This window comes from Anoplopoma fimbria, chromosome 12 (assembly GCF_027596085.1).
Source record: "Anoplopoma fimbria isolate UVic2021 breed Golden Eagle Sablefish chromosome 12, Afim_UVic_2022, whole genome shotgun sequence".
Lineage (NCBI taxonomy): Eukaryota > Metazoa > Chordata > Actinopteri > Perciformes > Anoplopomatidae > Anoplopoma > Anoplopoma fimbria.
The window spans coordinates 10,685,124-10,709,583 of record NC_072460.1 but is presented as its reverse complement, the minus strand read 5'-3'; the positions used below and the strand labels follow the sequence as shown (position 1 = coordinate 10,709,583).

Sequence of the window (24,460 nt, the reverse complement as noted above, 5' to 3'; positions counted from 1 at the left end):
ATTAATAAGGGACGCTGTCTGGCTGCTAATAATTGCAGCCTCTCTACAGCAAGTTGTTGTTTTTTACATTTAAATCTATATTTAAAAAGCAATAAAAAGTATATCTATTTAATTAGGTCACTTTCTTCTTGGATGTTTTATTATTTGTTGGGCCTTTTGCCTTTTTAATAAGATAACACAGCTGAAGAGAGACAAAAAAGGTAGAGAGAGGGGACAACATGCAGCATATTTCCCAATCTATCTTACCAGTAATTTTATATTTTTTATTTAGAAATCAATCATTTGTTTTTAATGTAAGGATCTAATTGTGGCACTTTTATTTGAATTTTCTGTTTCTAAATTGGAATTCTAGATGTTTTCTTTCTTTCCCGTTCATTATAGTTAGATAGTTTATATAGCATTTTATTTGACTATAAACTAGAAAGACAGTTATTCTGCAACAAGTAGCCTACAAAGCCGAATAAGTAAGATACCAACATTATAAACTGCACTCTGTTATCTCTTACGAGCAGCACTAAAAAAAGGCTTCAATGAAGAGAAGGTAAAAACTGTCTCTGAATACTCATTGCAGTATTTACGACTGCAACTTGTTTTTTTAGCAGATATAACATACCCTAATATATTTCCACATTTTTTGTGTAGTAAGAGTTCTCATCCACAATAAAAAATACAGCCACGATTTTGCATGAAATTGGACTTAGCATTTATATCGTTGAAGCAGGCGGAAAATATGACCTTTTCTTTTTTTTGAACAATTTACAAAAGCACTTTACTGTGATTACCATCTCAAACGTTATATCCATGCTTTATTGTTGACCCTTAAAGAAACGGCTACATACATAAATACATATATTGTATACATAAATAGATACATAAATAATTAATATTTAAACAGACACACTGTGTCAGTGCAGTCCATCGATGTCTGACAGGTGCAGATGATATGTACAGCTGAGGTCTACTACAGTTCATGTGGAGCTGGCAAGGAAGGAGCGCAGTAGGCAGGTGGAGCACTGTTAGCAGGAGGTGAAAGTTTTCCAGAAGAAGTTTTTACAGGGGGCTTTGCGGTCGCGCTGAGGCAGTGATAGCCTGTTGTAGACCGCCCGCTCCTCCAGACGAGACTCCAGCGGCTCCTCAAGATCCAGAGGTGCTGCTTCCCCCGGCAGCATGTTGGTGTCCAGAGCTCCGTCCAACAAGCCTGACACCAGCTTCAGGATCAGCTCCTTGCGCTCTTTGCCCAGCTCCTGACCACAAATTAGATACATATATATATTTATTATTTATTATTACCAAACATGTTGTTAGAGAGACTGTGGACAATGTGAAAAACATGTAAAGCTATCTGACTGGAAAGCTTCATTCTAAAGTATCATTATGATTTACTTTTCACATTGAAGAAGGTACAAATAAACAGGCTGAATTAAAGACTGTATAAACTTTACCCTGAGAATGATTTAAAATGCAAATGAAAAAATATCACAAGCTATCAACTTTTGTTGATTTCACAAGCAATCTTTATTTTTAGGTAATTCTTTTTCAATTTCTAATTATTATTACAACATGATAATATTATAATAATAATAATGACTATTATTTAAAAAAAATTTACACCAGAAAAAAAGACAAATCTACCAATGAAAGTAACAATTATGAGGGAAAATTTCCCATAAACTACATATGAACAATAAAAATCTCCTCACCCTGCTCACATGGATAGAGCTCCTATCCTCCAAGGGAAGCACGGCGGCTGCTCTAACGCTGAACAGAACCCCCATGAGAGTTGCTAACACCACCAGGAGCTGCATGCTGTGACAGGAGTGCAGGTGATGGACCAGAGCTACAGCCACAGGAGGAGCAGGAGGCTCACAGAGACAAGAGTGAGTGAGTGAGTGAGTGAGTGAGTGAGTGAGTGAGTGAGTGAGTGAGTGAGTGAGTGAGTGAGTGAGTGAGTGAGTGAGTTAGGTTTGAGTAAGAGAGAGAGATGAGGAGTCTGAGCAGCTCAGAGATCCAGAGGAGAGTGGTGGAGAAAAGTGCAGCGCAGTTGGTGGCAGCAGGTCACGAGATTTTGAAACCACTGATGTTTCTACCACCAAAGTCCCTCACTCTTTTATACGCCTCTACCCCTGCCTGCCACTGACGTACAGGGTGGTGGGTGTATGACGGAGGGTGGAGGGTGCTTGGGGGGGGAGGATGTATATGTGAGTGTGGAAGAGGAGGGGGAGATGAAGGGTTCAGGACAGAACAAATGGAACCGTTGAACACTTAACCTTTCTGACAAATTGGGAACATCTGCAGAGGGCGATGACATCAGAGTGTTAAAAAAACATGCTATTAACATCAATGTGTTGTTAATGTATTGACAATTGTGATAGACATTCATAAGCAAGACCATTTCAAGCAGGTAGGCGAACAATCCCACAACTCATCAACTGTTTAATGCACTCCAAACGTCTTTAACACTCAAGAACACAGAACACACTGGTCACATTTTCTTGTCGCGCAACCGAAATATTTAAAAGAAATACAAACTGAACACAAGCTGACTCATCGTTGTCGTGCCAGTGTTTCGCTCTGGACTTGCCAACATCTGATTGCTGTCACAGAGCCTCTATGTGCCTCTCTCTGACACCTGAAGATTACAATTGAGCGGTCTGACACTCACCGCAGGAAGTGCCTTCAGGAAAATGCTCATCACCCATCTAGTGAAGCAAACATAGCTGTTAAAAGAAGAAAAAAAATCTTCTTTAGCAATTCAGTGCTATGTGTATAATGGAGGTGATGGTTAACTTTGGTCTACATGAACATGAGCAGTTAAGAGGATAAGATGTGATTTTATTTGATGTCCTTTTGGTCGGGATACTATAGGCAGGTTTTGGGAAAAGACTGAGGAGTGACATCACCAGTGTACCACAAAATACAAACTATATCCCAAAGAGTCATACAAAAACTCTCATTCTGAAAGTAACAATGACTGTGAGACTACATTATACATCAGTTGAATATATGATAGGCTGTAGCTGCAGTTCAATTTAATTCAGACTAAGCTGTGGATTAAACAAGGGAGAAATGGCTTCCGGCTACCAGTGCATAATCAAAATGAGTAAAAACAATTTTCAAAGCCAAGTTAATATTCTTTGGAGCTTTGCCCTGGACAGTATGATTCATATAGTATTAGCTGAAATATTAATGAAGCACCATACATTGCAGTTTTTGCTCGTCTTTGTTCTTTATGCATGATTTTATGTATGATTACGTTTAGGAAGCATTTGTCGGACACGTAAATTGCAGCTTACACAAAAACTAATTTATTTCTAAATATTGTATGTAGCAAAATAGAATCATTAAATGTAGTTCACAGCTTGGAAAAGGAACAATTTGTGTGAGTTACTCCTAAACTACTGCAGAACCCAATTATACTGGTCTATACGAGCTTAACTCCTCACCAAAACTGATTATGGAGGGTTGATTGCAGCATAAAACATATCCTCTTGTCTGAGAAAAATGTAGTCGGAGTTTCGTGTGTTTGAGAAGCTGCCTTCCAGGATATATCGCCGAAATAGCACAATTAACAGGGTTTGCTGCTGCTGTGACGTCTTTAGATGTTGCTACCGGCAGGAAACATACAATACTTATACTCCAGAACGCCTTGGTTGATATGTTCAAATGGATTTGTTGTGCTTTCAAAGCAGTGTTTGAGGTATTTTTTCTTAATACACTGCTGATCTCAAGAAGGCCCGGAGCCAATCCAAAGATTAGCTGACTGTTGAAACGACTATATTGGCAATCCAGTGTGTTTGAAGAATCTACAACAACTGGGGTGCTTTCAAATATCTGCAGTCTGACCTGAAAGAGACTTCATACTGTGAAAAAACGTCAGCATGACGACAGGTCTGGGTGCTCCCACATCTTATTAATGTGCATGGAAGACTCCATTTTTACTACATCCACTTCATGTATGGCCTCAAGCAACACCTCAACAGCTCTCTGAAAGGGATCACAAAGGAACACCGACTCAAAGATCATTTCAGGATTATGTCCTGAGGATTTTCTATTATGTGGTGAATCTGGACATGTAGGTAAATCTATCTAAATGAACTGGAAACATCTACATTTCGTAGGGTTAAAAAAGAAAAGCGTCAGTCTTCAAAGTTCTGTTACTGCAGTGCCGATATTATCTTTAAAAAAAATTCACATCAAATTAAATATTTATGGGTACTCCCTCAATTGTCTAAATGGAAGACAGTGGATATACATTTCATTTACAATATTACAGAATGAGAACCCCCTTCACTACACACTATAAAGGCAGGGTGATAATAATGTACTGCACTGTCGCAAGTTGGTCACTTTTTAATGGAAAACCAGTGGGAGCTGAGGTATTACACATTCACTACAGTTGATGCAACTGAAGGCAACAGTGGCGCCTCACATCCCAAAAAACACTGACTGTTCTGATCAATTTAATGGGGCCAAAGGGGCTTTTCTTTCAAATTCAGAGAAAACCTTAAACACAATGTTGTGTTCCCTGAATATGCATTGGGTGAATTTGAAAAGTATAATTTCAGTGCATTCCTTTATCACTCTAAAACAGACCTGGGCATTGTACGGCCCGCGGGATGATTCTGACCGGCCCGCGAAAGATTACATGATAATTAGAAAATAAAACATATTTTCTAATTATCTTATGGGTGGACTAAAACCGCATTGCTTTTATTTTGAAGCCCATTTATTCTCACAGTGCACGCAATCGTGCACGTCAACTGTGCACGTGAAATGCGTGTGATTGACAACCTGTCTTCCTTCCGTGTCACCCCTGAAAAATGCGAAAATGTCGGCTCATGCCAGAACCAGCTTTGTGATAGCCCACAAAATCGCCCAGAACAGTAAGCCATTCTCGGAGGGGGAGTTTGTGAAAGAGTGCATGGTCGAGTCTGCAGCACTGCTATGCCCAGAGAAAAAAGAAGCGTTTGAAAACATCCCGCTGTCCCGCCGCACCGGGACGAGAAGGGTGGAGGACATCGCAGAGAATCACAAGTGAAATGGGACACTTGATCTTTTTCTTTTTTTTTTTTTTTTTTTTTTTTTTGCACAGTTCTGAAAACATTAAATGTTTAATATAGGCATGTAAAGTCAAAAAGGCTACAAAACTGGGACACTTTTCTTTACACAGTTACACAGTTCAGTGACATGTCTTGTTTATTTTGGCTACAAAGATGATGTGATGTCTTTAGAAAGCTAAGAAAATCCTTGTTTCAATAGTATATGAAACTCAAAATGCCCTTTGTTATTAATGTGACTGAAAATGAGTCAAATGTTTCACATTTTGTTTATCATTTTGGAAATTCTATTTGAATAAATGATATTTTTGAAAGCTAACCTCACCTTTTAATTGCCAAATAATAACATACACTCTTACCAGCGGTCAAAACAATGCCATTTACTGCTTTTTATATAGAAATAAAATGTATATTATGCATAATTGAGTTCGGCATTTTGGCCCGGCCCTCCAAAATATTTTCAGTTGCTCATTTGGCCCCCTGGGAAAAATAATTGCCCACCCCTGCTCTAAAATGTGAACCAGTTCATACATAACAGATTAAAGGATGCCATCTAGTGGCTGAATACTGGAACTGCACCTGGACCTTACTGGTGCTACGACACTGCTCAAACCAGAGCTTAGGGATCTGTTGAGGGTTACCCATGTACAGTGAACCCCAGCTGAAACACATCACATATTAACCTGCACTTGGTTGGAAAGTGATGCTGCAATGGTAAAGATTAGATCAAAAATAAAGTTTTGGTGGATAAGGACCTTGAACAGATCATAACTTCCAAACTTAAGAGTTTAGAGTAAAACAATCAGAGAATAATTTTCAGATATTGCTTTTTAAGCTAATAACATTTTAAAGATCACAAGTAGAATAGCAGAATTAAATTAACTAAAATTCTGTCCTTTGTTCAATGGTAATGCAAATAAAGCAATTGCCTGAGTAAACCAGTCCGTGGATGAATGCACACACAACTCAAATAACCATTTTATGTTACCAATTTATTACAGTACTTAAAAAAGAAAATCACAAATTGATTGCTCAGATATTTCTCAACAGATTCCATGTTGACTTGCAATAATACATATGACATTGACCATGTAATACAGGCTTACTACAATACAAGCCTTCTATAATACTGCAAGTTTGTAATTGCATAATGAATTCACATCTCAATGACATTTTTCGCATTGCAAAACTCAAATGTCATATTTAATTTTTTCACAATTTGCATTAGTTATTTTTTTACACACCGTTGTAATTGATGGTTAAAGCTGAGCAAATTTAAAGGGACACTTTTCTCAACTATTGACATATGAGCTTTCTTCTAGGCCTCTATGTGCCTGGTACACTTAGATACAGAGCAAGTCTTTTTTCTCCGACCAACCACAAACAACCTATTTCAGGCACTATAGGGTTTTTGTGTAGAGGACACATTAGAATTGTGAATAAGCAGTCATGACAGATGGCGACTGTGTATTTTCCTATGAGCACAAACTGATATTAAACATTACAAATAAAAGTATAGCAATGTACTACGTGATAAAGGTAATGCATTACATAAGGTGTAGATGAGGTGAATCAGATAGACAGTACAGTTTCAGATTGAGGTCAGATTTGACGGCAATGCTCTTCCCACTCAGCCCAAGTCCATTAAATTGCTCTTCACAAAATGTGGATAAGACGATTACAGAGTAAAGATGAAAAACCAAATACACCAGTAAAATAAATAAAAACGCCAAGAGCGTGAAAGACTGGAAGGAAGGAAACATTGGAGTGAACTAACACTTCTCACTGTATAACTCAGACAGTTCCCACCCACTAATCATAATAAAGGTGCCCCCACCCATAAAATCTTTAGGAGGCATCTCTTTTCAGTGGTGCTGAACTGTGTTGAGGAGGTGAAGAAGCCTTAGAACCAGGTTGTATATTTGTGGTCAGAGGGCCAGGTAGAGGATGAACATGGTCTGTTGTTGCTGGTCATGCTTCATTGAGTACCTGTCAATGGTCAAAAGACATACAAAACATTTGTGTATAACGGTTTTTAAATTGCACTGATGTTGAAAATAAGAATTATTTTAACAACATTTACCTTCTTCGCAAACTCAGGCAGGACGAATGATGCTTTGTGAATTTCAGGGTTGTAATATTTAAGGTTCATATTTTCCATTTCTTCTTTTGACAGTGCTCTCATTGGTTCCAGGAAATTTGTTTCCTAATGCAAAAGTGAAGGGGGAACCTCAGTCATTTTTTCGGACATCACCAAGAAACATCACAGAACAGAAAGGTTATATAATAAAAGGCAGAGGCATTCATAGGCAATCCTATCAATCATACCAGCGGCGAATAGCAAATGGAGAATGACTGGCACTTACAGGATTTTTACTACAGAGCATGAATCCAATTTGGCCACTGGGATAAGTTGGGATGGTGCTGTAGGCATAGTCCACCACAGGGAATAGGGTCTTGCAGAAGGTTCGCATCTCCTTTATCAGCTCCAAATGGAGCCATTGACACTCTCCTGTGAAATTGACGCAAGAGCAGGAGAAAGGGCATGTTAATTTCCTGAGTGTCTTTTTTAAAGCACTGTTCTATCTAGAGGTGGTTGGAGGACAGACTATACACAATGGGAAATATAACAGCTCCAGGTGAGTTAATGAAAGCCATAAGTAATAACCAGTTTTTTGGTAGACTTGTAAATTGGATGTATCCCTCACCAGCCTTTCTCCAACTTTTAACACAAAAGTGAAATATAAAGCATAAGTAAAGTATAAAATAGAGTTACCCTGGGAGCATAGAATTCCACCGTTTCTCAACGCTGTCTTCATCAGTTGATAGTAAGACTCCTTGAACAAACTCTCAGCAGGTCCTGCAACAAAATTCAGAACTCAGAAACTGACTTCCTCTTATAACAGTTGGCAAAGAAAGGTGTTGCAACACGTCCAAAACGGTGCTTACCAACAGGGTCTGAGGAATCGGTTATAATGATGTCAAAGGCATCCTGGTTCTTCTTCATGAACTCAAAGCCGTCTCCAATATGGAGGATGAGCTTTGGACTGTAAAACCCTTTGGCCATTCCCGGGAGGAACTTCTTTGATGCATTAATGACTTCCTACGCAGACGACAACATCAATACTGATATGATCAGGCGTTGCTCGGGTGCAATATAATGTACGGCCCTGTAAATAGAAGCTACAATCCTTGTGTCAGTGTTGTTGCTCCTACCTCATCTATCTCACACAGAACCACCGATTCCACCAGGGGACTCTTCACCACTTCCCGTAGCACTCCGCCATCTCCACCGCCAATAATCAAGACCTGTGAGCGGGAACAAAGAAACAAAGAAACGTGACTCATCCTGGGTTACTGCATAGTCTTCAATTTCCCAACAACCTACAGTACCAGTCAAAAGTTTGGACACATCTTCTCATTCAATGGTTTTTTCTTTATTTTTTTATTGAATTTTTTTCTACATTGTAGAGTAATATTGAAGACACCCAAACTATGAAGAAACACATATGGAATTATGTGGTAAACAAACAAATGCTCAACAAACCAGAATGTTTTATATTGTAGATTCTTCAAAGTATTTGAATGGGAAGGGGTGTCCAAACTTTTGACTGCTACTGTGTATATATATAAAATGAGTAATACCTTCTTGGGGCAAGGGTGACTGCACAGTGGCAGGTTTGCAATCATCTCTTGATAGGCAAACTCATCTCTCTCTGTGCACTGGATCACTCCATCCAGAACCAGGACATTCCCATAGGTTTTACTGAAAAGTAATAATACAGCAAAGTATGAGAGTCACATTTGAAAGCTGCAGCAATTTGTTGTCATGCTAATGTTGTGTTGATATTCATATGTAGTTATACTATGGTGTACTTTTTCATTTTGATGCTTTTGGGGAAGGATTGTTATGTTTTAAGCCACACTGATTTGCAGATGTCTCGCGCATTGATAGCTGACGTTCCTTTAAAAACCTGTCAGGACTGGATCAGTTAGCTATCCTTTCTCTGGTTACTTCGCCCCCCTAGCTAGCTAGTTTGTTTGTGAGCTACAATGTGTTTGGTAACAAAGGCAACAACTCACAGCTAAGCTAACGTCACCGGAGGAAGAAACTTTTCTAAAACATCCACGAGCTTCATTCAGTTTGCTCATTCACAGCTGTGCGCTAACAGCTAGCAACGTTAGCCAAGTTTTGCAGCTCAAAGTACTCGCCTCTTGAACACCATAATGTCTTGGAAATCGGATTTCTTCTGGTGGAGGACCTCTTCCACCTGGAGGCTCATGGCTTGGCCCGGCCATAGCGCGCACGACTCCGTGAACCATCCATCCTTTATGTGCTCCATGACAGCGTTCTCTACGGCCACATATAACCACTAACGTGTTTGAAAGTGTGGCACTGTGGTCAAGTGACACTTGTCCGTCGTCCTACTCAACGTGATGCCTGGTAATCTAGCGAATGGGGCGCCGCTGTCGTCATTGACGTCCCGTTATGTGGGCCAATGGAGTGCCCGGATGTATTGGTTCGTGTATAGTTTGTCTGACTTCGCACAGGCAGCATCGTCCACACGGCCCACGTGAGGCTGGAAGCACGGCACCGGCGCGTCATAGAAAATGAAGTCAAACAAACTATTACACGAACCGACGAACATTCATTTATTGTATCTTCACGCACAGCCTCCTCTGAAGTTATTACTATTTAACCAACACACAAAACACCACACTCTCTGAAACGTTTAAGAACCAAGTCTACACTGTACGCTCATCAAACTACTCCTTTTTTGTTTTTTGTCCGGCCCAAATACAGCTTTTAGATTAGTTTTTGAAGGGTATTGTAAAATGTAAAAGAAGTGTCCAAACATTAAAAAAACATTATTAAATGTCTGTAAAATAAATTATGTAAATGATAGGTAAATCCCCCAAAATTAAATGAATTCACTCCTCCTCCTCCTACTACTACTTCTGTGTTTTATTGTGGGTGTCTTATTTCAATTGTGGTGATGTTATTTGGATTTCATGATGCATTGTTTGTATTTGATCTTTAAACATCTGAGGACCATGTTATAAAAAAGTGTTTTACTTTAAACATGTTGTTCCTTGGATTTTTTCAAATGTCTGATATCACATCATACATTGTCTTATTCTCAAGTCTCTGTAAGAGACTTAACACAAGCTATAGCTTTCAGAACATCAAAGAAATGTTCCGCAACTTTCTTTTACATCATTATGTATTTTCATAATTACTGCACAAACAGTGTATGCCTACGGAGTGTTTATTATTTTTTAATGTCTTATGGCCCTGTGCGCAAATCAATGATGAACTACTGTGGAAAGTTGAATAAATCATAAGCAAACGGCTCACATTGCTATTTGGTGAGCCCTTTGAGTCCCTGTGACTACAACAGCTGATGTAAGGTTAAACATTTAAGTTTAGTGTTTAACCAAGGCTGAGGTGTAAATAACAGATGACAGTTTCTCCCAGTCAAAAGTAAAGAAAAATGTATGATAATGCTGAAGAAAGGTCTTATCATAGTTTTTTTCCTATATTTATTCAAGTTGTGTTTTTCAATTTGAGAGTATGACTCATTGATTGCACTTCATTTTATAAAAACAAAAACCTGTCCTTCAACTCAAATTGCCAGGAAGCACTAGTAAGACGAACACACCTGCAACGAGAATAGAATAAGAAAAATAAAGAACTTTGCAATGCTTTTGGAGATATAAAAGGAAAATCTATTCTTTTTTTACACCGTCAGCAGCTGAATCAGGGACCTGCTAAAAATATTGAGTGCTGCCAATGCCGTGTCACCGGAGGATCGTACTCTCATTGAAATAAAGAAGAAATGGTTCTCATCACAGCCTAGCAAGCTATGACTGCAACGTTAGGTTGTCACGGGGAAGTCTCCATGACAGAGACAAAAGAATAGGTGCCACAGTAGCTTATGTGTTACTGTCAGGCGTTACAACAGATGAAGTTCTCCTGTACAGCCACTTGTATAAACCTGCATGTGAAGAACCATCCATCCTTCTCTGCCATGTCCATCTCTGCTGTCTAGCCATGAAACGCCCAGTTACACTTCTCACTGACCTATATCATTATAATAAACCTTCAATTAGTGCAGAGTTTAAGTAGTTTTGCAGCCTAAGAGGTTCATATTGATAATGTAGTTTCGTACAATAGTATCAATAGAGAATTTTGAATTGTCTTATAATAATAATTTCAACATAACTATGAAGAGTAATGTGATTTTTTTAATGCAAAAATTGATATGAAATATACACTTCGTTATAGATTATTTTCTGGGGGGATAATAGCAGACTTATTGCACATTGTAAATAAGCCTCCTACCTAAGAGAGAATTCAAAATACAAAAAAATTGGTAAATGAGCCAAGTTCTCCTAAATCACTCGAATATATGTGTGCAAACCGACAGTTTGAGAAGAAACAGAGCAAATCCAAGCACATGAAGGGGCGATTTCATTGTGAGGGAAGGGTTTTGAGTGGAATCAATAGTTCATGCTCTCAAATTGAAAGGCCAAGCTCTTGAATAAAGACAAGAAAAAAACTCAATATAACTATGATACATAGTGATAGTTTTTTTTTGTTTGATTGAAAAAAAATAGACAAGAATTTTTTTTTGTCTAAAATCATCTTTATAAAGAGGTCTGTGCTTCCACATATTTACAGGGTAAACTGTTCCACAGATGGAAGAAAACACATTTTGAAATTCAGTAAATATTGAAATACTGAATTTCACTTGCAGGAAGAAAAAAAAAAAAAAAAAAAAAAAAAATACATTCTGCAGGATGGAAAAACTCATTTTAAAATAAGACATTTTTTTTTTGCATGAACGAGAGTTTATCTTTTGGGCCAGTTCTGCCGGAATCCTCTGTAGAGAAGAAAAAGACAGAATGGTTAACATACTGAGAAGTTTGAATTTGCAGATGCAAAGGAGCTTCTGTATATTTTACATAATTACCCGGCGGATCTTCCAGCCAGGTACGACATGCTACGGTTTCCAGCTGCAAAACTGGATTTTTGTCCTTTAGGAGTTTTCTGTTGGATGAAAGATTTAAATTTGTCACGCACTGTTGAAATACATATTGTTTAATGCACACATCTATTAATAAACTCGTACCTTTTTCTTGAAACCATGAGCTTGCCGATTTGGATCAAACTGTGGGTTGTCCTTTGGTTTGGTACCTGTAATTAAAAAGCAGGCGCACTGAGTTTAACTCATTTTTATAATACAATACTGTACAACAGCGACCTAAATGTAAAGTAAGTAGTGACATCATACATACCAGCAAAGACTTTGAGGTCTGACTGACTGTAGTCAAAGGGCTGGAAGCTGTCTTGGGGAGGCGGCTCCTTCTCCTCGGTTTTCGCTGCAGATTTCATCAGCTTCTTACTCGGTTTGGGAGTTGACTCTCCAATCTCACTGACAACCCTCTCTCTTTTCTTTCCGCCGCCTTCCGCAGATTCCTAATGAAAGTGGTCAGCAGCATTATATTCTGAGCAATACTTAGAATAACCATTTAAATAGATGTATTCTTAAATAGAAGTATTTTGTTAAAAATTATAATGAGCACTGTTGCATAACTGTTCCCAGCTGTAGGAATTAAATTGCATATATATCATCATTGGAATCTTAAAGTGATTAAACAGGAATTATAAAGAGATTGATATTAACGGACAACTTTTACCAAACTATTTTCTTTTGCTGCATATTTGGCACATAAACGTTTATGTATCCCACACAAAAATGTCATACTGTATGGTCCTCCGGTTGAAAGAATATTATTGCAGTGACCTACTTAAGTCACCATTATATTGCCTCATTATTGAGGAAAAAGTCTGTAGTTGAAAATCTAGCTTTTGCTGCCATACAAAGGTTGACATTCTCAATTTGCTTCATGCTTTACAAGAGCGGACATGCATGCACAGAAACCATTAAATCCTTTATCCAATAGGAATCAATGCAACAATACTCTTTAAGTCTTTTTTATGGCTGGACTTCTATTTTGTGAGCCTTCACAAGTCATGTGTTCTCCTTGGGATCATTTCCGATTAATTATTTCAACATGCATCATTTGTTACGTTTTGTTGATTTTGTTTCGAACAGGACTCAGGCAAAAGAGAACACCAGTGATGTTAGAACCTGATATCAGTGCAGTAGAAGCTTTGGAAACCTTTCTTTCAAACTGAAATTGGACAAGAAAACTTCACTGCCAAAGTATCGGCTGAAACAGAGTAAGCCGACAGAGCCAATACTTGCCTGCAGTTGGCAGGTTGAGGCGTGTTAATTCAAGTTGTGCTGCCAACAGTTCTGACTGTAAGGCATGCCACCAACATGTTTATTTGAAGACGTCCATTTCAGCTTAAAACAAACTTTTCACTTAATCCATCTTCACACAATGGATTGGGGGGTTGCATGCCATCACTGTGTGCACTAGCGACTGATGGCTCAAAGCACACACAGTGAGGGGCAGAGGGGAAGTGGTTCTAATAATAATAATAATAATAATTAAGCCTTTATTAGTCCCACAATGGGGAAATTATTTCTCTGCATTTAACCCATCCCGGAGGAGCAGTGGGCTGCAATGAAGCGCCCGGGGACCACCAGGGTCAGAGTGGAGACAATATCTTTCTGTTCTCCAGCACTGAAAACTGAAGCTGAAGAACCAAGCCTTTTGTCTAACTGAGCATTTCAAAAAGGGAACACCATATTGTGACAAGAGCATGTAGAAGTAACCGAGCAGGAGGGTGCCAAGCAAAAGCCCAGACAGACGGAGCGAACAGGAAGTGGGTTTTTGGGAAGAAGAAAGCCATTGTTGTTCGCCAGGAGAGAAAAAAAGCGTTTGATGAGTGTGGGGCTTGTCTCTAATGCTGCAATCCCACGCTGTGTATTCTTTTTCCCCAGGAGCATCATGTGACAGATATAAATATTAAAAGGCCGCTGACATGCCTGAGCTGCAGAGGTTCACTCGCTTGTGAGTTACCATATTGCTGTGAAGAAATACCAGCCATGTCTTCAGAAAATGGGGGGCACTGCAGAGGGTACGCTGCTTATTACAGCACTATATTTAATGTGCCGTGCCAGGCTCTTGGGTGAATGCAACACTCGTCTTTCTCATGGATATGTACACTTCCCAACAGGGACATCATCAGTGAAGTTGACGGAGTGCAAGGCCCATCTGAAGTAGCGTAGAGGGAATTGAAGGACCAACGAGCAAATAACTTACCGCTGCTTGCTGGCGAACAGTGGCAACGTTCTGGAGAGACTCCTGGTAGCTCTGCTTAGCCTCCTTTCTTTCCTCTGTGGAAATCAACAATAAAACACAATGCATTAAATGAGGGACTAAGTTATTGAGAAAAAGTGCAAATTTAGACCAAGTTCGACTCCATTACCTCTCACTTTCTTTGTGTGTTCCTGTGCTGCTTCTTTGGCTTTCTTCTTGGCCTCCCTCTTGGCCTCCAACTCCTTCTGTTGCTGTTCAATACTCTGGAGTTTCCATCTTTTACTAATCTGTAATGGAAATGGTTTGTTATTGTATTTTAACGTACAGCCTCCACCAAAGTTATCCATATTTTACCAACAAAAAACATTACGCTCTCTTAAAACGTTTAAAAACCAAGCCTAAAAGTAGCGGTCTGGGCATGGCTTACTTGGCTATGTTTGACTGCTTTAGCTTTCAGATCACCAAAGAACTTACATTTTCCAGTTGCAGACCAACAACTTTCTTTTACACCATGTGTATGTATTTTCATAATTACTGCACAAACAGTATGTATGCCTACAGAGTGTTTATTTTGCAGTGTCATGTGTTATGGCCGTGCGCAAATTAATGAAGATCTACTGACTGAAAGTTGATTAAATCATAAGCAAACGGCTCACCTTGCCATTTGGTGAGCCGTTTGAGTCCCTGTGACTACAACGGCTGATGTAAATTTAAACATGTTTTAGTTGGATGAGATGTATAGAACAGAGAACAGTTTCATCCAGAGGAATAAGTTAACAAAAATGTATGATAGTTCTGAAGAAAGGTCTTATTATATAGAGCTTTTTCCCTATCTATTCTAGAGCGTGTTCTTTCAATTTGAGAGCATGAATCATTGATTTCACAAAAACTCTCCATAACCTCAAATAGCCCCTGCTTGCGCTTGGAAATGCTCCGTTTCTGCTCAAACTGTATGCTTGCACTCAGACACGATATGGTAAAGCTATGAACATTCAAACATAGTAGTTAAGTGCACAACACAGATAATGGAGCTTTTTGATTACCTCAAATATTTTTGAAGATGGGTCAAACTTGGCATTCTTGCTGATGTGCACATCACCGGAGGGTAAATACTGAAATCACAAGGAGGATAGTCGAGTGCTGGGTGTCCGGTGAAATAAAATGCAATGCAAACAATACTGAGGATTAATCATGTCACATCTTACCATTCTGAAAGGGTTTTCAAAAGACTCAACGATACGTCTGGCTTTCATTTGAGCCACAGGGAGGGACTCTTGGTCATTCTGTGTTTCCAGCTCCTTCAAAAAGAACGCATAGTTCCCACATTAGGTAGAACAGTTGGGTGCAAATCGAACGGCTGAATAAAGTGAACTAGAAGTTGACCTCTACCTCAAACTGTGTGATTTTAGCTTTTGCCACGAGACCACTTGTGTTCTGTACACCAACATCCATTTTGTCCTCATCCTCTGAGAAGAGCATCCCTTGTTTGACAGGCATTTCTAAAAAAAATATATAAAAATGTTTTGAGGCCTAATGGGCTAAAATATTAAAGTCACAAATATAATGCAGAACATGCAAGTGTATCAAGCTTACCATAAGGAGAACAGTGGTGAAGATCGCTCTCAGAGACCTTGGATGTATCATGAGGACCAAACATTGTGACCTCTGGCTGGAAAATTATACAAAATCATATTAATTTGATCCCAGTCATGTTTTTTTTCAAAATACTGAATGCGAAAACTAAAAATTCCATCTGGTTTGATCAGTTTTTAACCAACCTTTCTTATGGGTGTGAGTCCTTTCGTCTTTTGCACGACAATCTCAGCCTGTGTGAAGTGTAGAAAACATTGCAATGTTTGACGGATTGATTTCGGTACCTTCGTTGACAAGTGACTTAACTTTGAAAATACACCACAAGAAACATTGCAACGGCTGCCATCCATCTTTTTTTTTTACCTTAAGGAGAGGCATATCTCTGGCTTGCTGCACCAGCAAATGGAGCTCATTGACGTGCTGCCTCACCAGTGGGGGTACAGGGTTACAGCAGGCAATAATGCCCTGAGGCTCCCTGAGTCGATAAAGACAAAATAGTGTGTCGGAGGTTATGAATAAAAACACTAAACTCACCTGTTCGAAAGTGAGAGAACAGCACTTAAAATGAATCAAACTTTAAGTGGGACATCTATTCAACTTACCTGGGCAGCTCCTCAGATATCTTGCTCATCATATGAGTGGGCAGGGTGAATCTAAAACGCACAAATAACTCCATGTTAAGACAGATGTAGAAAGACAGAATGATTCTAAATGCAGGAAGATTGTCACAAAAATGTGGGTTTCAAAATCTGGCTGGGCATCAACTATAAATAGGAGAAGGGCCCTAGCGGATTTCCAGAACAGCGAGTCCATCCATTTCCAAACAGCCTACCCGGTGCTTTCATCTTCCTGCCTGGCCAGCTTGTCCCTCCAGGCAAACAGCAGTCTGAAGGCAGTGAGCTGCTGGGTGTTAAAAGACCTTTTCTGCTTCCTCTGCAGCTCCAAATACGACTCCTCTGTGAATATAGGCTTTATATATTTCTGTACGGAGGGAAGGCACATTGTGATAAATGCAGGTGATTATGGCATAGAAATTGAATAAAATATGACAGCAATACAGAAACATGCCACTTTTAGAGAGAGCTAATTTTTTCAATGGAAATTTAACGATAATTCGATGTGTTTTTATTTCATGACTAAATTGTAACGACAACTTAAATGAAAAACAAATTGAAAACAATATATTGCAATGAAATCTCTAATGATAAAAACAAAACAGTTGATTTAGATCATCATGAACACTCTGATCTTGAATTTAGCAGAAGACCTCAGTAACGTATAAAAAGTCTGTTTTGTCAGGTTATAAACATTCTCACCGTCTGATAAATAATGATATATATAATATGAAAGAAATACGGCAGGTCAGTAACACCTTATCAGTCTTGGATACTAAACACATAGTTCAATGTATGCTTCCTTCTCTTTGGATTTTTTACAGCCAGGAGAAACATCCCTCAGCAAAGTCCAATACAGAATCACAAAAGTAGAAAATGATGACTAAAACTGAGTTTCACTAACTAAATCTTGACTAATATTTTTGTTTTTAAAAAAAAGACTAGGCATGTTTCCGCTGGGCATCAGTAGCTAGCACTCAATACATCCTGTCAAAACCTTTCAAGCAGCAGCTGTCAATATAGAGTTCACTGTGAAATGTATCGCTTCAATGGACTATATTTACCAATCAGCACTGATTGGACATCCACATAAAAAAAAAAAAAAAAGGGCCAGAATGTTTCCTGTAAGTGTTGATTTAATTCTAACTCTGTATGAGGTGAGATTTGTGCTCACCCTCAGAGAAATGTCTTTGCTCTTGTTCCAGACGCTCTGCAGCAGGCCTGGCTGCCCGTGGTTAACGTCCAACAGCCGCGCCCTCATACAGTCGTAGATGTAAGGAAGGTAGTGGGTGTCTGTCCGGGCATACTGCAACATCTCTTCCGGCAAGGGGCTACAAGGCCAAGTGATGGGACATGTTTTATAAGTCAATAATAACATATTTTAAGAGTAATATTACAAACAATTTGAAATACATGATGGATTTTCCCGTTACAAGAATAAAAGGGTCAGTTAAACCTAAACAATGTATCTAAAAATGAAGCATCAAGCGGCTCTGTCTCCTCCGTACCGAATCCTCCAGTCAGCCAGCTGGTAGCGTTTGTCCGATTCCACACTGCAGAAGTGTTTGAGCAGGTGGTCGAGGGAATGTCTGGCCAGGTTCAGAGCTCGGCTGGCCTGATGCGTGTCAAAGATGTTGACCACATACAAGCCTAAATCCCTCTGGAGCCACTCAATGTCAGAGTCGGAGCCGTGAAATACCTGAGAACAGGAGAGAGAGTGCATATTCAGCTGAAACCTCTCTGGAGAAGTACCCAACTTATTCTAAAAATAAAAAATTCACCGCTTCGATACAGAAAATATTTGAACTAAAAACTGGAGGGACACCATGTGACATTTTTTCCCATTTGGATTATTTTCACAGATCTCTCTGCGGTTCAAGCCCACGCAACACACTTCTTCACAGGTATCCTACAGTGTGTGAGTCACTGTGGCTCCCACACACAAAAGGACACCCACCGACTTTATCAAACTTTGGGGCTCTGAGACGCGTCAAAGAAAAAATTCAGGCTCAGACGTTTTTAAGATTAGATCCTTACAAATGTAATATTCCAACACTGTTTGTAGAGACGGTTTAGACGCAACCAGTTCTTCAGGCAGTCTGAGGCATCTTTCATTTCATCTTCTTAAAAACAATATTCCCTTGAGGCCATTTTAAGGCAATCTTAATTGCTGAGATTTGGGCATTCGATGACCAAACTGGACATAGCTTTACAACGAAGACCAATACTACAAGCGGAACAAGAGGTCAGACAACCAGGGAGGTTTTTTCTTTCAATATCCTTAGTTAAAGTATCTAAACCACTCATTTGGAAATAGAACTAAAATGGAATGCACCAGAAACATCTCTCATAGCTGTCCACTGCATTGTAAAACTCTGTGTGCACTTGGCTTGGGCGCAGAGATTATAGTTCAACACAATATTGGTTGGCCACGATAATAACAACACGTCCAGGACAACGTATTCCAGTATAAGAAATAGATATTCAAATTATGCAACGCCTATATTCTATATTCCCTTTTTCTCTTGCTTTCTCCATATTTCACTTCACTTTTGTAGCATATCAAAAAGTAAAAAAAAAAAGAAGGAATATTTTTGTTAAAAACGGCCACCGTGCAGTTTCCCCATTTAGAAAATCTAATCAGACTTGTAATCTTATCTTCCCTTTAGAAAATTAAAGTCATAGAACAGGATACAGGAACAAAACATTTGTGGAGCGGATCCATTACCTTGACAATTGCCGGGTCAGTAAACGCCTCGTTGAGGATGTACAACTCGCTGCGGAGCTCAATGGTGTCGATGATGAAGTCCTCCTCTCTGGTGGAGATCTGCATCAGACAGGTGAGGCCGAGGAAACTCCTGTAAGAGTGGTGCTGCAACCGAGAACTGAGTGTTAATAAAACACTTGTATATATAAAAAAAATCAATATTATGTTGTTATCAATATTAACCACAGAATTGAATCAATGCACAATCTGTTGCTTGGCTGTTATACTGGATCGCATTAGAATTGATGGGGATACATGATACTATGCCCAGTCACTGGACATTCCTAGAACTTTTTCCAATGCCGTACCTCAAGGTCCACTGCAAATTCAGACAATTTGCAAAGCTTCTCATTCAGAGCCACCAGATCCTCCAGAGCGTCAATGAAGTAGCACTTGGTCTCAGCCATTGGCTTGAACATCTAAAATATAATCCACAAACGACAGGTTTAGTGGAAGCCTAACCCAGAATGAGAGGATCACAGGATTATAGGAGCACTAAAACTAACCTGGGCTTCTGGCTTGGACAGAAGGCCTTCTGGTATTGTAAAATGATCCAGTTCATATTGGTATGGGTGTGCAAACCTACGTGGATCAGAATCAAAAGTTAAGATGGACAAAGAGAAATAGGAAAAGCCAAATATTGTCATTACAAAAGAGACAAGTCTTACATGTCTTCAACATGTTCCTGAGTTCTCTGCTGGTGAATGAAGTCAGCCAGTGCAGCTGGGACATCAAGGTCCTCAGGTCTCTCTTTACGGATTTGTTTGTTGGTGAAATCTACAAATGGAAAGCAAGAGAACAGATATGTTGAAGCTGTTTACGAGTTTATGAAAAGAACAGATGTGAGGAAGAGGCTTTAACTTACAAGAAGGAAGAGGCTTCGTTGCATTGGGCTTGATAAAGATCTTGGGAATAAATGGTGTGTTGCTGTTGTCAACTTTTTCCTTGAATTTCAGCTGAGGCCTCACAACATTCTTGGCATGGAGCAGTCGGAACGTCTCAGAACGACTCCCGGAGCCTGGACCCTGATCAATAAAAGCGCCGTTTACCAAAAGGTGTATAGAGCTGGTATGAATATTCATCAAGTGTTCAAAATAACTGTTCCGAGTGCTTTAATGCCGGGACTGACACATAATGTTTAAGCTTTAATGCAACACAAAAAAAAGAAATGATAGCATCTGCAGTATAAGAGCTGAGAGGTTAATTAGCCAACCATTCGATTCCAGCTGGAAACTACAATCTTGGGAGGCTGAAACCCGGCCGGCATGACAGGCTGCTGGGTCCTGTTCACCCCATCAGCTTCATCAAGAAGAATCCCCTGGAAAGCAGATATAAGAGCTCGGTTGGTTTGAAAAGACTTGTTCCGTGAAGAAATTTGTAGAACGCCAGAGCTGTCGGTCGTACCACTCTTTCGAGGATGACGTCGTTGGAGTCCACAACCTGGTCAAAGCTCTCCTCCAGCCCCGTCAGCTTGTCCCGGTCTCTCAAGTGAGATCTGCAGCCGTGGTGCTGCATGATCTGACTCATGCTGACAGAGGGATGTTAAAGGCACATTAGCATGTCTGATGCTCAGTCAGGCTTGCCTTTAGTATGGCAAAATTGTCTCGCAGGTAGCATAGAAACAGGATGTGATGTCATTAGTTTGAAAAAGGTAATCAGGAAATGTTGAATGGCGCAATCACAGACTGTAAATTGACTAGGGTGCATTAAAAGTGGTGTTTTTGTGATCTTTATAGGGAGACAGATCTGTCAATTAAATCACTAACTGATTAGATGACAAAATCATATGAGCGTTAGTTGTCTAAGACTTTCTTTAGTCGAGGACAGCCCTAAAGAGGGATGATCCAGTATGTAGTCTGGTAGCGTAGAACAAACTAGGGTGATGTGACACCACTCAAATCAATTTCGACCACCGTTTTCAAAAGGCAAGACGCATCAAAACAACAATAGTAAACATATAATTTAAGTGAATAAAAGGAGGAGCAGGTGCAAGTCTGAGTGAGAATGAAGGAATACATATAAATTATACATATATGATTATACTCACCAGTGCAAGAGCTTGTCCCCCTGACTTTCACAGAACTCCTGGAATCCCGGAAAGCTCCGGTAGAAATCGTACTCATCTCCAGCTTGAGGCAAGCCAGCGGATGCTTTGGTGGCAGATAATACGGCACCCAATCCATACTGCAGAGGAGAGAGAGAGGCTGAGCTGTTAGTCTATACTAACATAATACAATAATATAATAGTGCAGGGAAACACTTCAATGTCTGTAAAGTATAGATTTTTTGTTCAACGTCTAATAGCAGGGTTTTCACAGGCAGGTTATACCCAAAACTGAAGCATGTCAGTGAACTTTACATATTTAAATGTACATGAATGCAGTGTTGAAGGGATGTTGATAATTGATATGTTCCTAGAATGACTGAATAAGAATGAATACCGTTTTTGATAATGACTTGTTTTAGCCATTTATTATGACTTTTTTTTCAAATTTGGATATTTCTTTGCATTTTAATATCTATCTAATATTGTTAAATATAATATTTAACAATATATAGCTTTGACTATAGAATTAAATTCACATTGTTCCTGAGTCAGTCCCTTTAAGAAGAGGTAATATTTTTATGAAACTAAATTAATTTAAGTCATAAATAGATTTTGTCGAATATGCTCATGACTTTGCAGCTCTAGCGTCAACGTTTCATGAAATGTTACATGGAAACATTTAACTATCGTTATCCAACTCTCGTGCTGTCGACCCCTACCAATTCATTTTAATGAAAAGATAAACATCAAATCACATCTTTGGTCAACAGCTGTGCATGTCTTCCACCCACACCGGACTTGTAATGTGACTGCAGCTCGTAGCCAGCAGGCACATCCACGTTGCCGACTGCTAAGCTCAACTTAAAAACTGCGTCCAGCTGGGCCAGTTCACTCACTTTAACAAAAGCATCCGCGTTCTTAAAACCGGGACACAGTTCGTCTTTATCCTCGTCGTTTGTTGTTGAATTTGAGTCTCGAATGCCACTGTTTGTGGAGTCATTACTCTTTGAAGAATCCATCATCTTGTTTGGTGCTGTGTACATGTGAGCCGCAGGAAACAGCTCCTGCCGTTAATGTTTTCTTCTGAGCTGCCAGGGAGGACGTCGAGGTGGAAGTCAGCGCCCCCTAGCAGCGTGGAGTGGGAACGACGGACTGTATTTTCTACAGTTTATTAGAGAATTTCAGAGAAATATTGCGACATGATCACATGTAAAATGTTTGCGTTTGCATCTGAAGTTATTCATTACATGTTTAAAGGTTATTTCACATGTTTTGATGGTTATTTCAAGTTTTTTCCCCCACTTTTTTTTATCAACAAAATAGAACGAATAAGGGAATCAACAAACACATTTGGTCAATTAAAATAACTAAGATATTTTTTTTTTTTTGGGGGGGGGGGGGGGGTTTGTTTAATCCAAAAAAACTGTCTTTGACAGAGACAGACATAAAAATAAATTCAATAAATAACTAAAATAAAAAAACATATTGGGGCTAAATTTACAATTACAGAGGATGCTCACTGAGCTAATTAACACACAATCTTCTCTTTTTTGTTTTTGTTTTAATGTTGTGTTGATTACTACTACTCAGATTGAGATCCAAATCAAGATTGGTCATGAATCTTGTCATTGCTCCACTGCATGGCCGGCCTCTGGTCCTCCATGTACCCGTTCAATGCGGTGTCACTGCAGACTCTACCTCTCTTGTATTAGCTCACCCATCCAATCCGACCACAGTGTTGCACCAGGATGCTGGTACCATGAGGGGGCAGTATTGACATTTGCAATATGTTGTGACTAAACTACAGCATCTGCACTGTATTTGTGAGCTACAGGGGGAAGTCACATACACCAATCATGTCTTAGCCAAACATGCCAGACACAGCTATCCAACCAATATCTGCACATCCGCACCTTGCAGTTTTCAGCAATAGAGGTGATGCTGTTGGTATACTAAACATACATAAACACCCTCTTTTTTTCAGTGTCTGTACAGTAGCATAGTGTTGTGATTCAGCGGTCAATAGCATGTGAAGAGCCATTGGCGAAGTATTGGCACACCAGCTCATTATGGATGATCCGTGGTGTGTAGGGAGAAACCTCTCTTTTCTTCACTTCCTCTTCATATTGATCTCTTCACAGGGTCCTCTCCTTCTTATTATCTTAAAAGCATCTCTGCAACACCGGCTCAATCAATATTTCACAGTAGCTTTCCATGTCATTCCCTTGTTTTAGTCGAAGGCATCTTAACTGTATCAGATAAATGCTCTGATAATCCAAAGAAATGAATCTGTATTTTTTTTTGCAAAAAGCTACTGCACAACTGCTTGACAGTTTGAGATAGTGTATGTTTTTAGATAGATTCAAAACCTTATATTATGATTGTTCTTATTATATAACAAAACAATTACTATAAGCAGCAAAAACCTTTTCAAATTTGTTCTTCATCCACTGGATAGGACATTACTGCTGCCATTTACTCTCATTTAAATGCTTTTTCATAATATTATGCATTTTATAGCTTTGATGGTGCCTCAAGGCTCCACTCAAATTCTTCCTGCAGTAAAAGACACTAAAACTGCTGATGCTGAAAATGACAGTGTGCCACCCATAATTCAAAGAAATCCAAGAGAAAATCCTCAGTGAATTGTTTTTATTAACTCCCTCATTTAGAAAACACAAATGCACCAAACAATATCGTACATGCACAGCTTCAGCATATCAAGATCAGCTGATGTCTTTTCAATGTGAAAACATTACGGCCACGATCTCACGGAGATCACCCAGACATCAAAATACTGAGGAGTCACAACAGAAAGGCCAAGCGTTGTCACCCAGAGCTCTAATTGTATTCCTTCATCAATCTTTATGAAATTATACATTTTTGGGTAACTTATTTATTTCCGTTTCTGATCTTGAGAGTAGCAAGAAAATTGTTAAGTTGTATTGGTATAAAAAGTACTAGTGGATAATACTACTTGTATTATCTACTGTGCACTGGTCGACTACCTTGTAACAGGTAGCGTTTGTGTCATTGCACCAAAAGGCTTTGTGTGATAGCAATTGCTAAGAAATGTGGTCGCTCTGCTCATGTATTTTTCATATTCTGGGATTGACAAAGAATTACAATTAGAAGTAGGCCA

The 24,460-nt window shown here is 39.3% G+C and overlaps 3 protein-coding genes across 3 annotated transcripts; all 3 read right to left on the bottom strand.

Moving 5' to 3' along the window:
• Positions 1-1,016: 1,016 nt before the first annotated feature.
• sst7 (somatostatin family member 7) lies at positions 1,017-1,805 on the bottom strand. The gene is made up of 2 exons (XM_054609954.1): positions 1,701-1,805; positions 1,017-1,244 (listed from the first exon to the last, which is right to left on the bottom strand). Exons 1-2 carry the CDS (start codon positions 1,803-1,805, stop codon positions 1,017-1,019), a joined length of 333 nt encoding a protein of 110 aa, XP_054465929.1.
• Positions 1,806-6,036: 4,231 nt separating this feature from the next.
• srm (spermidine synthase) lies at positions 6,037-9,539 on the bottom strand. Its single transcript, XM_054609654.1, has 8 exons — positions 9,270-9,539; positions 8,703-8,823; positions 8,274-8,366; positions 8,007-8,160; positions 7,834-7,917; positions 7,424-7,569; positions 7,141-7,263; positions 6,037-7,046 (listed from the first exon to the last, which is right to left on the bottom strand). The coding sequence occupies exons 1-8, from the start codon at positions 9,398-9,400 to the stop codon at positions 7,029-7,031; spliced, it is 870 nt and encodes a 289-aa protein (XP_054465629.1). The 5' UTR covers positions 9,401-9,539; the 3' UTR covers positions 6,037-7,028.
• A 2,156-nt stretch (positions 9,540-11,695) lies between these two features.
• Positions 11,696-22,382, bottom strand: exosc10 (exosome component 10). Its single transcript, XM_054609014.1, has 25 exons — positions 22,215-22,382; positions 21,319-21,455; positions 20,676-20,799; positions 20,485-20,589; positions 20,137-20,296; positions 19,940-20,048; positions 19,778-19,853; positions 19,580-19,690; positions 19,233-19,376; positions 18,013-18,203; positions 17,679-17,835; positions 16,723-16,871; positions 16,493-16,543; positions 16,254-16,365; positions 16,076-16,123; positions 15,891-15,966; positions 15,687-15,796; positions 15,503-15,595; positions 15,341-15,409; positions 14,467-14,584; positions 14,301-14,374; positions 12,360-12,540; positions 12,194-12,258; positions 12,035-12,111; positions 11,696-11,944 (listed from the first exon to the last, which is right to left on the bottom strand). Exons 1-25 carry the CDS (start codon positions 22,359-22,361, stop codon positions 11,914-11,916), a joined length of 2,715 nt encoding a protein of 904 aa, XP_054464989.1. The 5' UTR covers positions 22,362-22,382; the 3' UTR covers positions 11,696-11,913.
• Positions 22,383-24,460: the final 2,078 nt, after the last annotated feature.

Coding starts and splice junctions, on each gene's coding strand:
- sst7 (XM_054609954.1), bottom strand. CDS start 1,805: ATGCAGCTCCTGGTGGTGTTAGCAACTCTCATGGGGGTTCTGTTCAGC. Junction 1,245..1,700: donor GCTCTATCCATGTGAGCAGG/GTGAGGAGATTT, acceptor ATTTGTGGTCAG/GAGCTGGGCAAAGAGCGCAA.
- srm (XM_054609654.1), bottom strand. CDS start 9,400: ATGGAGCACATAAAGGATGGATGGTTCACGGAGTCGTGCGCGCTATGG. Junction 8,824..9,269: donor GACATTATGGTGTTCAAGAG/GCGAGTACTTTG, acceptor ATTACTTTTCAG/TAAAACCTATGGGAATGTCC. Junction 7,264..7,423: donor TGCTCTGTAGTAAAAATCCT/GTAAGTGCCAGT, acceptor CTTTTGCATTAG/GAAACAAATTTCCTGGAACC.
- exosc10 (XM_054609014.1), bottom strand. CDS start 22,361: ATGTACACAGCACCAAACAAGATGATGGATTCTTCAAAGAGTAATGAC. Junction 19,691..19,777: donor TGTCCAAGCCAGAAGCCCAG/GTTAGTTTTAGT, acceptor ATTATATTTTAG/ATGTTCAAGCCAATGGCTGA. Junction 15,596..15,686: donor CTAAAATCACACAGTTTGAG/GTAGAGGTCAAC, acceptor TTCTTTTTGAAG/GAGCTGGAAACACAGAATGA.